We start from the raw sequence: 12,755 nt of genomic DNA, 5'->3' as shown, positions 1-12,755 counted from the left end.
TTTCAGAAATGCAATCAGAGCGATCGCTTGTATTGCCAAAACCGGCAGAAGAAGTATTTTAAAGAAAAATTATGTTGGTTCTGGAGCCCTGTGGGCTTGTTGGTGCCCTGGTGAATTTCCTCCCCTCCCACCCACCCCACCCTCCATCCGTCCCCCTGACCTAGGTGCACCTTAGTTGCGCCATAAACATCTCCAGCCCAAGATAGTAAAATCAGCCTGACCCTGGGCCATTCCAGCGGGGTCAGGGTTATCGAGAGTGGGCGGGAAGGAGTTCTGATTCTCCCCACCTCTGATTCTCCCCCTCCTACTCTCGGAGGACTGTCAGGGACGTTGGTGTTCAAGGACTGGTATAATGTACCATCGAGCTGGAACTTTTCAACAACAAGAACAGGCACTTTTGCACAAGTCGGTTTTATTACAAAAACAGCACTTTTTTTTCCCTGAAATCCCTGGAATAGCTTTTGTTGAATGATGACCAGTTTAAAACGAAAGATGACTTTCTGTCGTAAACCTCAAAGAAATGCCATTCCCGTCTGTATTAAATATTCGGTAATAAATATCCCATCATCGCCCACTAAACGGCCTGTGCTGTGCATCTTCTGTCCTTAACTGGAGACGATCACACTTTATGGATCAGTTGCCGGCGAGTTTGAACAGAATGATGAGCAAGATAAGTGGGGGAAAAATATCTATTGAGAACAAATCGTTTACTAATAAAATATGAGGGTAAGAAATAATAAATGAAACCACTAGACAGTACAACGACCGTTGTAAAAACAGGAATCACAAAGTGAGCTCTGGGCTTGAGTGCCACCCAACGCTGTTATGGGTGTTTAACGCGGATTACTAAACAAACGGGTAAAAGCTAACACAGCGCAGGAACGTATTCAAGGAATGGCCATATTGATCTGAATGCTCCCAGTCTCAAGCTATCATTAGAATCTGTGACCATAGTGTGGGGGAGTTGGCACGGTGGCATTCTTGCTGTATTACCGTGCAACTGGACCTGTTTAACAGCAAGTCCAAACGTAGCCAAGACGAGGGATTCCTCCCTTTTGCACAGGGCTGGCTTCCAGCACACTAATACCACAGCAAAATAGTGCGGATGCTGGAAATCTGAAACAACAACAGTAAGTGCTGGAAACACTCAGCAGGCCAGGCAGCATCCGTGGAGAGAGAGATACTGTATCTCTAACTTTTTCCAGTTCTGATGAAGGCGGGGTCACAGACCTGAAACGTTAACTCTGTTTCTCTCTCTCTCTCCACGGATGCTGCCCAACCTGCTGAATGTTTTCCAACACTTTCTGTTGTTTCTGGCTTCCAGCATCCTGGCTAGTGAACGAGGGCCATTTTGAGTTGGAAATATCATCACGCTCCTCCGAACAGGAAAAAAACAAGTAAAAAAAAAAAAAAAAAATTGCATTACAAAAAAATAACGAGCATACTTGCTATTTATTTTCCGGGTTTGTAGCAGGGTCCTTACAAAACAGGGAGTAAACTGCACACGCTGATGCCGCATTTCTGAACACCGCTGTCTTATAAAGCACTGCTACAAACCTCCTCGATAGCTGCCTGCAAAGCTTGCAGAAATACACGGTGTTTAAACATTTTTTCCCTGCAATGTTATATACAGTACCACGGAGTGTCTCGACAAATACAGATAGTTTCAGTAAATACTAGATCAGATAAATGTGAAATCCACTTTAAATAGAATGAGACAACAGCCCAAAACCAGTATGAATTAATTTACAGTTTAGTACATTTTTGGGTGGTTACGGGGGCTGTTTATCCAGTCCATACGACATCGCAGCTAGATGAGGTCCTGGACAGTATAGGGGCCCACCCGCAGTGACACTAGTGCTTTCCCATTGTTGTGACAAAATTTTTTACATGGGGGTCGGGGGTGGGTGGGGGAGCCACCCTTCAGCTTTAAGCTGAGACAATAGCGGGAGCAATTTAACAGAGGTCCCCATCTAATCAGGCAGAGGGCATTCAAATATACAGCTGCCACATGGAGGACAGGGCCCCTGCAATGTGAGAGATTGGGGGTGGGAAGGGGAAGAGAGTGGGTGCCATTTGAATTGACTGTTGAGCAGAGTCTCTGACAGAGAAGCAAAGAGGTTCTCTCCCGCCCTCCACTTCGAATCTGTCAGGGGTGGTGGGGGTCGGGCTAATTTTGGACGTGGAAATTTCCGAAGAGGCAGTGGCTCGAGGCGAGATTCAGGTTGTGTGTGAGAAGTCTCCTGTCTGAGGCGCAAGACTTGCCAGGACTGCCCTTTGGGAGGTTTTCAGACAGCGGTACCCAGCCCAGGTAATGAACTACACAAACACGATTCATTGGGTTACGGGTACAGCTGGCCAGGCCACGTGTTGCTGTCCCGCGTGATGTGGTAACACGTCGATTAACTAGTCGCCTCGGGTAGAAGTGGTGTTCACATCAGCGCCCCTTAAACTACGGAGATTTCATCGCCATATTCCTCAGCATTACTGGACCACGGACTAATCACATACGCACACAGGGTAAGGTTTAATAGAAACACTGAGTTTGTTGGAAGCTCTTGGGCCCTCAGAGGGCCTTGTCCAGGGTAGACTGTTTGCACAAATTGCACCTAGGAGCCAAAGAGAATGGCAGCCTGCTGTTGAGTCTCTCCCCTCACATCCAGTCCTCACACAAGTGAAGGGGGAAACGAGGTGGAGTCCTTTCAGAAGTGGCTCTCAGTGTTTTACTACTGTCCCAGAGGTCTTCCAGAGCAGTGGCCTTTCTGCAGGCTGATGTCGTCCAGACTGATCTCTCCTCTCTTCCCATTCTCTCGCACCCCTTTGAAGATGACCTAGGACAGACCAAGAGAGACCGGGTGTGAAACTAGTTCTGCAAAGCCCACTGAACACTTGTATTTCCAGCTAAAGCAGTTTATGTGACCTGCGCCTTCATTTCCCACAGCTGCACATCCACTTTGAAGCTAATCTGCAAAACTATGCACTTGAGATTAGCATTGCCTTGGCATTTGAATCACTTTTTGTCTCACTTATATCTCCAAAGGCATGTGTTCCACCTTTCTGGGTGTATCCTCCTCTTTTTAAAGAATATTTCTTGTCAAAAAAACAAAATGAAGGCAGAGCACTATTAACTCTTTGAGTGCTGAATTGTGCAGTTTCCCCAGGAAGGCGTGAGGAGGTACAGGAAACTCCTTTTTATCCGGCACCGATGGGACCAGCGTGGTGCCGGTTGATCAAAAATTCCGGATTACAGAGAGGTATAGTTACTAAGGTACAAGAGCCCCGTACACGGCCACAGATCCAGGCGTCCCTGTTGCATGGCAACAGGTGCAGGAACCCCGGTTACACGGCCACTAATATGAAGTAAAACTTACCTGAACCTACTCCTGCATTTTGCCGGTTAAGAGAGATTTCTGGTTATTTACGTGCCGGTAAAAAGAGAGTTTCCTGCAGTGTGAATATGAAGCTACTTAGAAGAGCCTTTCTCTCATCTTGTGCTGATCATGCTCAAGTAGAGCCCAACAAGAATTGGCAATGTTCTGGTATCTCACCCAACTGGCAGGTCAACCAAGACAAGAAGGAGGTCATTCTCTTTGGGACGGAGTTCAGGCGGGGCCTGACTTCCATTTGCTCCGCCCCAGCCCCAGCCCCAACCCGTTTTCCTGGATACACAGTGGGATTCCCAGCGTCAGGAGGGGGGGGGGGGTGGTCATTGCTTTAGCACCAGAAGATCCAGCGAGGGACCTTAAAGGGGCAATAGATCAGAAACCAAGACCCACTGAAGGTCTCAGCAAAGACCAGGGCCTTCAATAGGTAAGTCACTGGGGACAGCGGGAGGGAGAGGAGGCTGATACAAGGCCCCTCTCCCTCCATGGGGACACCTCAGGGCAGTGACCTGCTTTCTTAAGGCTAAAGGGATCACTTAAGGTTAAAGGGATCAAGGGATATGGGGAGAAAGCAGGGACAGGGTATTGAATTTGGATGATCAGCCATTTGGATCATCATTAAATGGCAGAACAGGCTCGAGGGGCCAAATGGCCTACTCCTGCTCCTATCTTCTATGTTTCTATGTTGGGACCCGCTGCCATTATTCCCATGGCAGCCCCAGGAGGCCACGGGAACACGGGCAGAAAGAAGGGAAATCCTCAGGGCTCCGCGCCAGCCCCGGTGGGGAAGGTGTGGGCTCTGGAAGTCCCACTGGAGGCTGGGAACTCCTTTAAGACACTCCTTAAAAACCTACCTCTTCTGCCCTAATATCTCCTTATGTGGCTCGGTGTCAAATTTTGTTTGATAATCGCTCCTGTGAAGGGCCTTGGGACAGTTTACTGTGTTAAAGGCGCTATATAAATGCAAGTTGTTGTTGTTGGGGACGACCCCCCCCCCCTCTCCAAGTGTCAGGTTGTAGGGAGGTTCCCAGTTGAGCCTCCTATCCCACACCCACACTATGTATTTTCCAGTAGGACTCACTGCATAACAATCAGGATTGAAAGCCCCGATAAATTTTCCCTCCCTACCCGAGGGACTTTTGAGGTTGCTTGTAGCACCCCCCTAGCTCCTCTCCATCACTACCTAAGCATGGACTGGGAATCAGACCCGAAACGAGCCTCGTCTGCACTACAATGGGCGTTTACTCACTCATCCATGTGCAGTTCCTAATCCTACCACTATCTCTAATGCCAACATGTGGATTTTGATTACATGGTTTCTTGGTTACAGCACACTATTAATCTGAACAGGCAAAGAATTGTCATCATCTCCACAAATGTGATATAGTCTGACATCGTCATCATCATCAGTGGACAATCGTCGGCGCTCCTGTGACTGTCCTCCACTTTAAGGCAGGGACCTGAGTCCTGGTGTTGTGTTTGGAATTGTCCACATTGACTTGATAACCTCGTCCAGACCTACAACCCTCCAAAAATTCTGCGTTTTTCCAATTCTGGACTGTTGCGCATCCCCGATTTCCTTCGCCCCACCATTGGTGGCCGCGCCTTTAGCTGTCTCGACCCTAAGCTCTGGAATTCCTTCCCTAAACTAAAACCAACATAACAAAAACACATAATCTGGTCATTTTCACATTGCTGTTTGTGGGACCTTGCTGTGCGCAAATTGGCTGCCGCGTTTCCCACATTACAACAGTGACTCCACTTCAAAAGAACTTAGTTGGCTGTAAAGCGCATTGAGATGTCCGGTGGTCGTGAAAGGCGCTATATAAATGCAAGTCTTTCTTTTAAACCACTCCACTTCTTTACCTTTCCTCCTTTAAGACGCTCCTTAAAACCTAGCTCTCTGACCAAGCTTTTGGTCACCTGTCCTAATATTTCTTTATGTGGCTCGATGCCATATTGTGTCTGATAACGCTCCTGTGAAGCGCCTTAGGACGGTTTACTGTGTTAAAGGCGCCATATAAATGCAAGTTGTTGTTATCCTGTACGGCGGCTGGGTTACGGTGTGGACGGCGTTGGTTAATTCAAGGATTAGCTCGTCCGCCTTTCGGTGGCATCTCCTCCATCGAGGGCCCCACTCCCCTCCCCCAGCCGCCCGAAGCCATTGGCCAGTTTCTGGAGGTGCCCGGGTTACTTGACCACAGCCCGGCACTTGGTGTTGACCAGTCACAGGTAGCACCGTCTACTGTCATTACGGTAACTGATTTCAACACCTGACCTGACCTATGTAGAGCTGATTCAAAATGGAACCGGTAAATATATGAATAACATGAAGCGAAGGGTTACTCAGCGAGGTAACACGTGCATTAGGTGGACAGCAGGTCAGAGATAACACACACCCAGTAAAATCGTTTGGGAAACAATTTTTGCACCGTCTATTTATAGCAGGAGCCAGGCAGTTTCACTAGACTGCAATGAGTTAGGATCAAGATAAGAGAACAAAGAGGTTTATCAAATTTGCACAGGAATGCTTTCTCAGAAGCATGCACGTTAATAGTGCGATATTTCCCGTGGAATTTTTTGAGAAGTGAACAAAGACTTGTGCTAGCTGGAAATCTGCCAATCTATAAGATCTGTGGCCTGGCTCCGTAAAGCCAATCAGATGCAACTTTGTTCAACACTTTGTCCCAGTACGTCTCCCCCCGATTTTGTCAGCTCATTTCACCTGACTTGCTTGACAAAACAAACATTGTACAGCAATTCTCACACCCTCAGGACATCCCAAACGCTTCACTGCCAGTGAAGTAGTTTTGACGTTAGTCACTGTTGTTTGGAGGAATATGTGGCAGCTAATTGTGCACAGTAAGATCCCATAACCAGCAATCAGATGAAAAAACAATTTGGTGGCATTTGTTGAGAGCGAAATGTTGGCCAGGACACCAGAAGAACTCCCCTGCTCCACTTCGAATAGTGCCATAGCAACTTCTACGTCCACCTGAGAGGGCAGACAGGGCCTCGATTTAAATTCTCATCCTTGTGTTCAAATCCCTCCATGGCCTTGCCCTTTCCTATCTCTGTAAACTCCTCCAGCCCTACAACCCTCCAAGAACTCTGTATTCCTCCAATTCAGGCCTCTTGCGCATCCCCAATTTCCTTCAGCCAACCATTGGCAGCCGTGCCTTCAGCTACCAAGGCCCTAAGCTCCGAAATTCCCTTCCGAAACCTCTCCGCCTCGCTACGTCTCTCTCTTCTCCTTTAAGACGCTCCTTAAAACCTACCTCTTTGCCAAGCTTTTGGTCACATGTCCCCATGTCTCCTTATGTGGCTTGGTGTCAAATTATGTCTGATAATGCTGCTGTGAAGCGCCTTGGGCTGTTTTATTACACTAAAGATGTTATATAAATACAAGTTGTTGTTGTTATGAAAGATAATGGGGTAAAAATTGGGTAGCTACCTTCGCTTTAGCATCCCGAAAATGTTAGCGCCCCCGTGGCCGATTTTCCCAGGGGAGCGCCCCGAGAGGGAGGAGAGGCTGCGAGTCAATATCGCGGCGCTGCGGCACGTCACGCCGCAGTACTGCAGGCCTTCCGCCCCTTATTATTAAAGGGGAAGGCCCGGGCACAGCGTGTCCCGGCACCCAGCTGGGCCACCAGGGATTGGGCGTGCCGGCAAACGAGCCCGGCACTCAAGAGGCATGCCGGGCTCACAGAGAGCAGCCGGCACCCCGCCGGGGCTTCAAGGGGGCCGGGGACAGCAACGGAGGCAGGTGCGGGCAGGCGGCCAGCAACAAAAATGGCCGCCCGCCACCTCCCCTTTAACTAGCGCCACCCCGGCCGCAGGTAGGGCCCCCCGACCCCGTCGGACGTAGCGTCCGGCGTTAAGTCGGGGGATGCCACCCAATATTTCAGCTGGAGCGCTGCGCACGGTGATGACGTCATCGCCTGCGGCGCTAACGGTTAGCGCCGCCGCCAACCTCCCGCTGAATTTCGCGGGAGGCGTTAGTGGCACCGCGCCCAGGTGCTAGTTGATTTGCACCCTGTTCGCGCCCTCGAATTTAGCCCCCAATATCTTCAACAGTGCAGCACTCGCTCAATACTGGACTGAAGTGTCCACCAGCTCAAGTCCTGGAGTGGGACTTGGGGAAAGGCTTTGTTTTGCTTTCACTCTAAATACGCCCTTTGCAAACTTGCACTGCGTGTAACCCATACTGACTTTACACGGTTGCCTCCAACTGCAACTGCTTTAGCAGATGCGACCCTGCACGGTAAATAAGGTGCGGCGCGACCGTCAAAGGCCCCATGACTCCCCTTGGAGAGGGTTTCCCGGGCAACCACTGAGTGCTGGCGGTGACAAATGCAAACAACTGCTGCCTGCGACACTTAGATTGGGTGCAGCATTTTGGGTCTGATTGCAGGCAGAACGGACAGAGAATGCCCTTCCCCCCACGTTGCACTCAGCAAAATTGCCCGGACACAAACTTTACATTTTGCGTCGTTCCCCTATTATTGTATAGAGGGACTGCTGAATAGTCGCAATTCTGTAAAATAAATGGGGTGTTAGACGTCAATGTTTGACGATGATTACTGGGAACAATAGGGGGGAAATTCGATAGCGACCATTTTGGGGCACTAACATCACCTGGGCACTAACTTTAGCGCCGGCGACCGCAAAATTGAGTTTTAGCGCCCAAGAGGGAAGTGGAGCAGTAACTCAAGCCCTCCACTTCCTTCTTAGGGCGCTAACATCAGAGAGCAGGGGAGAGACTTCAGCAGCGCTGCCCTTAAAGGGAAGGGTCATCGCTACAGGCTCTGCAATTTAAAAAGTACCTACCTGGACCACCGAGGCAGCCGCAGCCAGCACTCCGCGGGGGGAGGGCTTCACAGAAGGCCGGGGACGGCAATGCGGGCAGGTGCTGGCAGGCGGCCAGCAACAAAAATGGCCAACCGGTGCCTCACCATTAATTAGCACCGCCCCGGCCGCAGGTAGGCCCCCCTGACCCCGTCGGACATAGTGTCCGGCGGTAAGTCAGGGGGCGCTACCGAAGATTGCGGCCGGGGGCGCTGCGCACGGCGATGACATCATCGCCAGCGCCACAGGGCGCTAACGGTTATTGCCGCCGCTAACCTCCGTTGAATTTCGCGGGAGGCATTGGCGACACTGTGCCCAGGCGCTAGTTGCTTGAGGTGCAAAGCAACCGAATTTTTCCCCCTTAAATTTTAGTGGGGGTGTGGGCGGATCTTCCACCTGCCTACACCATCCCCCCACTCCCTCATGTAAAAGGGGCATGTCCGGAGGGAGGGGGCGTTCTCAAGCTACCCTGGGAAATCCGTTCTACACGTCGCCCATGAACATTAGCGCAACTGAAAACTGCCCTGATTCCCACTAAGGGCCTTAAGAAGCCTTGGACCTTTCGGAGGGAAAGGTGAGCGATCCCTGAGGGAATTGATTATCTTCCTGAAGAGGCCGGCTTTCTCCACTGGGAGCAGAAGAACGGAAGAATAGAATGTTTTCGGCCCCCCTCCCGCAATCATAACGGCAACCACTGCAGCTGGTGGCTTGGGACGGTCGATGTGTCTCTCACCCATCCACCCGGCTATGCAAATGATCCACAACTCCAGAATTTCGGACAGGGTCTCCCTGCCTTGGGGCTAAGGCGGACTTCACTGGCGCTCCGAAGTACTTGTGCCGGTTGAGAGAACCCCGAGGAATTTCCGGGCCCGTGTGTGCGTGCCATTCACGACGCACCTGTTAGAATGGCCAGTCCCATAGTTTTTAAAGCCGCATTTCTTTTTAAGTCTAATCATACTCACGTTCTCAAGGCCTGGTCCTTTCAGTGTGAACCGACTCGTCCTCCAGCCGTGCCCTCTGTTCCTCTCCCACAGGACATGCCCGTAAACGCCGTTCCTCTTCACAAACACCTGGATCTTCCCGAGAGAGTCTCCAGACAGTTTGTGCCTGAAGGTGAGACAGAGGTTGCCTGGATGTGCCACTCGTCTCAGCGGAAGGACAAGATGGGCCACTTCCCTCCGTTTGTCGTTAGAAACAGGAAGAGTCAGATACCAACTATGACCTAAAAACACAATCAGTAGAGTTAATTGGACTCGTCGCTTGCAAGAGGTCGGAGTTACAATGGGAGGGGTGCAAGGATGGGGCTAGAGAACATTGCAACCCAAAATTTGATCACTCTCTAGAAAGAAAGACTTGCATTTATATAGCGCCCATCACGACCTATGGTGGTTCCACAGCCAATGAAGTACTTTTCATGTGTAGTCACTGTTGTAATTTAGGCAAATTGGGCACAGCTGGGTCCCACAAACAGCAATGTGATAATGACCAGCTAATATGTTTTAGTGATGTTGGTTGAGGGATAAATATTGGCCAGGACACCTGGAAGAACTCCCCTGCTCTTCTTCAAACAGTGCCATGGGATCTTTTATGGACCCACTGCCCAAACAGAACTCATGGGCCCAGCGGAAACAGCCATCCACAGGTCCAGGATGTCTAGGATCTGCAAGGGGTCACTGCGACTTCTTGACTCTGCTTCGTGGCCTTGTACGCGCCCGGATGGCCCTAGAGAGGGACCATAGGCTGCCCTTCCGGTATACTCAAGACCTGTCTTTGTTACCTCTAGACTCGACTATTTTGATGCTTTCCTGGCCGATCTTCCAGTTTGCACCCTCCGTAAACTTCAGCTCATCCAAAACTCTGCTGCCCATGTCCTAACTCGCACCAAGTTCCATTCACCCATCGCCCCTGTGCTCGCTTAACCTCCCGCTCTGGCAACGATTTAAATTCTCATCCTCGTTTTCAAATCCCTCCAAGGCCTCGCCCCTCCCTACCTCTGAAACCTCCTCCAGCCTCACAACCCTGAGATCTCTGCGTTCCTCTAATTCTGGCTTCTTGCGCACTCCCCAATTTTCATTGCTCCACCACTGGCAGCCGTTCCTTCAGCTGCCTAAGCTCTGGAATTCCCTCCATTAACCTCGCTGCCTCTCCACCTCTCTCTCTCCACCTTTAAGACGCTCCTTAAAACCTACCAGTTTGACCAAGCTTTTGGTCACCTGACCCAATATCGTCTTATGTGGCTCGGTGTCAGGTTTTGTTTGATAACGCTCCCGTGAAGCGCCTTGGGACATTTTATCAAGTTAAAGGCGCTATATAAATGCAAGTTACTGTTGTTGTGGGCTCTGCAGGATGTAAATTGCATCATAGATGAAAGGAACAAAACTGAAATGTAGTTCACTATTCTGAGCTTCTTTGAGTTGAAATAGATCATCTGTGCGGACGTTTTATTCATGGGCCTGTCTCTTGAAGGGGGTTACTTGCAGTGATGTTATTGGTCAGATGGCACTGGAATCGGAGCCGTCCTATTGGTCCACTTTCAAATAGCCCTGAGCAGAACTACCTCAGTGCCTGCTCAGTCCTTGCTAAAGGGGGAGGGGGAGATGATCGCATTGGTTTTACAAAACATGAACAGACACACACCATTGGGAATAGGTGCGAGCAATGAGGAGCCATACTCTACTTTGAAAAGCCCACAAGTCGGGGTCAGTAACCAGAGGACACAGATTTCAGATAAGAAAAAAGATAAAGAAAGACTTGCATTTATATAGCGCCTTTCACGCCTTCGGGATGTCCCCAAAGTGCTTTACAGCCAATGAAGTACTTTTGAAGTGTAGTCACTGTTGTAATAATTAGCAAAAGAGCCAGGGGGGAGATGAGAGTTTTTTTTACGCAGCGAGTTGTTATGATCTGGAATGTGCTGCCTGATATGGTGGTGGAAGCAGATTCAATAGTAACTTTCAAAAGGGAATTGGATATATTCTTGAAAAGGTAAAATTTGCAGGACTGTGGGGAAAGAGCTGGGGAGTAGGACTAATCAGACAGCTCTTTCAAAGAGCCGTCACAGGCACGATGGGCTGAATGGCCTCCTTCTGTGCTGCATGATTCTAAGTCTGATACAACAGTCACCAATGCCGCATCATTTATTGACAACAGCTAGTCAGCGATGGAATGTGCCTCGAATTGTTTTTGATTGCTGTAAGTTCCTAATATAATTCTGGCACTAACAGCCAAGATAATTGTTGCCAGCGCTCACCACGGCTATGTTTGTTCTTTGTGAATGGCAGCAGTGAGCCTGCACGGCAGCACAGCATTCCAGAACAGAGCACGGGGTTCCAATTTGGAATTTAGTGACACAAAATATGCGGCTCTGTGGGAGAAATGGCTGTTTTCATTTACGTGTATTTGCTTGGAATTTACAGCACAGCATCAGGCCATTCGACCCAGCTGGTTTGTGCTGGTGTTTATGCTCCACCCGAGCCTCCTCCCACCTTACTTCATCTAACTCTATCCTTCTATTCCTCTCTCCCTCATGTACTTCTCTGGCTTCCCCATAAATGTATCTATGCTAGTCACCTCAACCACTCCCTGTGGTAGCGAGTTACATATTTTCACCACTCTCTGGGTAAAGAAGTTTCTTCTGAATTCCCTATTGGATTTATTAGTGACTATCTTATTTTTATGACCCCTATAACAAGTGGAAAGATCTCTATTAATATAAACAGAAAATGGTGGAAATACCCAGCATCTGTGGAGAGAGACAGTGCGTTAATGTTTCAGGTCTGTGGCCCTTCAACAGAGGAAAAAGTTAAAGAGTTATCAGGTTTTAAGCAAGTACAGCAGCAGTGGGGGTGGGGGGGGTGGGGGCGCGGGGGAGGAAAGAAAAAAGGAAGCTCTATGATAGGGTGGAGGGCAGGAGTGGGTGGAGGGCAGGAGTGATTTAAATGACAAAAGGGATGATGGAGCAAGGCAAAAGGGGGTGGTAATGGGACAAGTAAAGAATTAAAAGATGGATCCATGTCGACCCGATCAAACCCCTTTATAATTTTCAAGACCTCGATCAGGTCACCCCTCAACCTTCTCTTGTCTGGAGCCCTTAATCCAACACACTAATGATTGTTGTATTCAGGATAATGTGAACAACAGCTGATTGTTCATTTAAAAACTGGTTGGTTCCCCCACAATCCAACTGTAATCTCATGTAAAAACTTGCATTTGTGCAAGATTCCTCACTTTGCTGAGGGGTTAAGGAGAGGGATGGACCAGTCCCATTGGAAACATTCAGGATCAATTCTAGCCTGTCACTGATCTTCTGCTAGGCGTCTAAGCTTGTCTCTGATTTTTTATTAGTATTATTCACACTCGGGATGTGGGCGTCGCTGGCAAGGCCGGCATTTATTGCCCATCCGTAGTTGCCCTGAGGAGGTGGTGGTGGGCCTTCTTCTGTAGCTGCTGCAATAGCAGTTCCATGCAAAAGAGTGGCTCGCGAGGCCACTTCAGGGGGCAGTTAAGGGTCAACCACGTTGGTGT

General features: G+C 49.4%; 1 protein-coding gene across 3 annotated transcripts in view; it reads right to left on the bottom strand.

The window, feature by feature from the left end:
* Positions 1 to 395: 395 nt before the first annotated feature.
* npnta (nephronectin a) overlaps positions 396 to 12,755 on the bottom strand; it is a 102,366-nt gene continuing 90,006 nt past the window's right edge. For all 3 annotated transcript variants that reach the window (XM_086006875.1, XM_086006892.1, XM_086006884.1), the window contains 2 exons: positions 9,194 to 9,453; positions 396 to 2,831 (listed from right to left, as the gene is read on the bottom strand). In XM_086006875.1, the coding sequence (XP_085863001.1) occupies positions 2,727 to 2,831; positions 9,194 to 9,453 (365 nt within the window). In that variant the 3' untranslated portion in view covers positions 396 to 2,726. The remainder of the gene's footprint in view (positions 2,832 to 9,193; positions 9,454 to 12,755) is intronic.

The sequence above is a fragment of the Somniosus microcephalus genome, chromosome 2 (assembly GCF_052327205.1).
Source record: "Somniosus microcephalus isolate GS21.2 chromosome 2, FLI_Smic_1.0, whole genome shotgun sequence".
Taxonomy (NCBI): Eukaryota; Metazoa; Chordata; class Chondrichthyes; order Squaliformes; family Somniosidae; genus Somniosus; species Somniosus microcephalus.
This window is presented reverse-complemented; position numbering and strand designations above follow the sequence as displayed.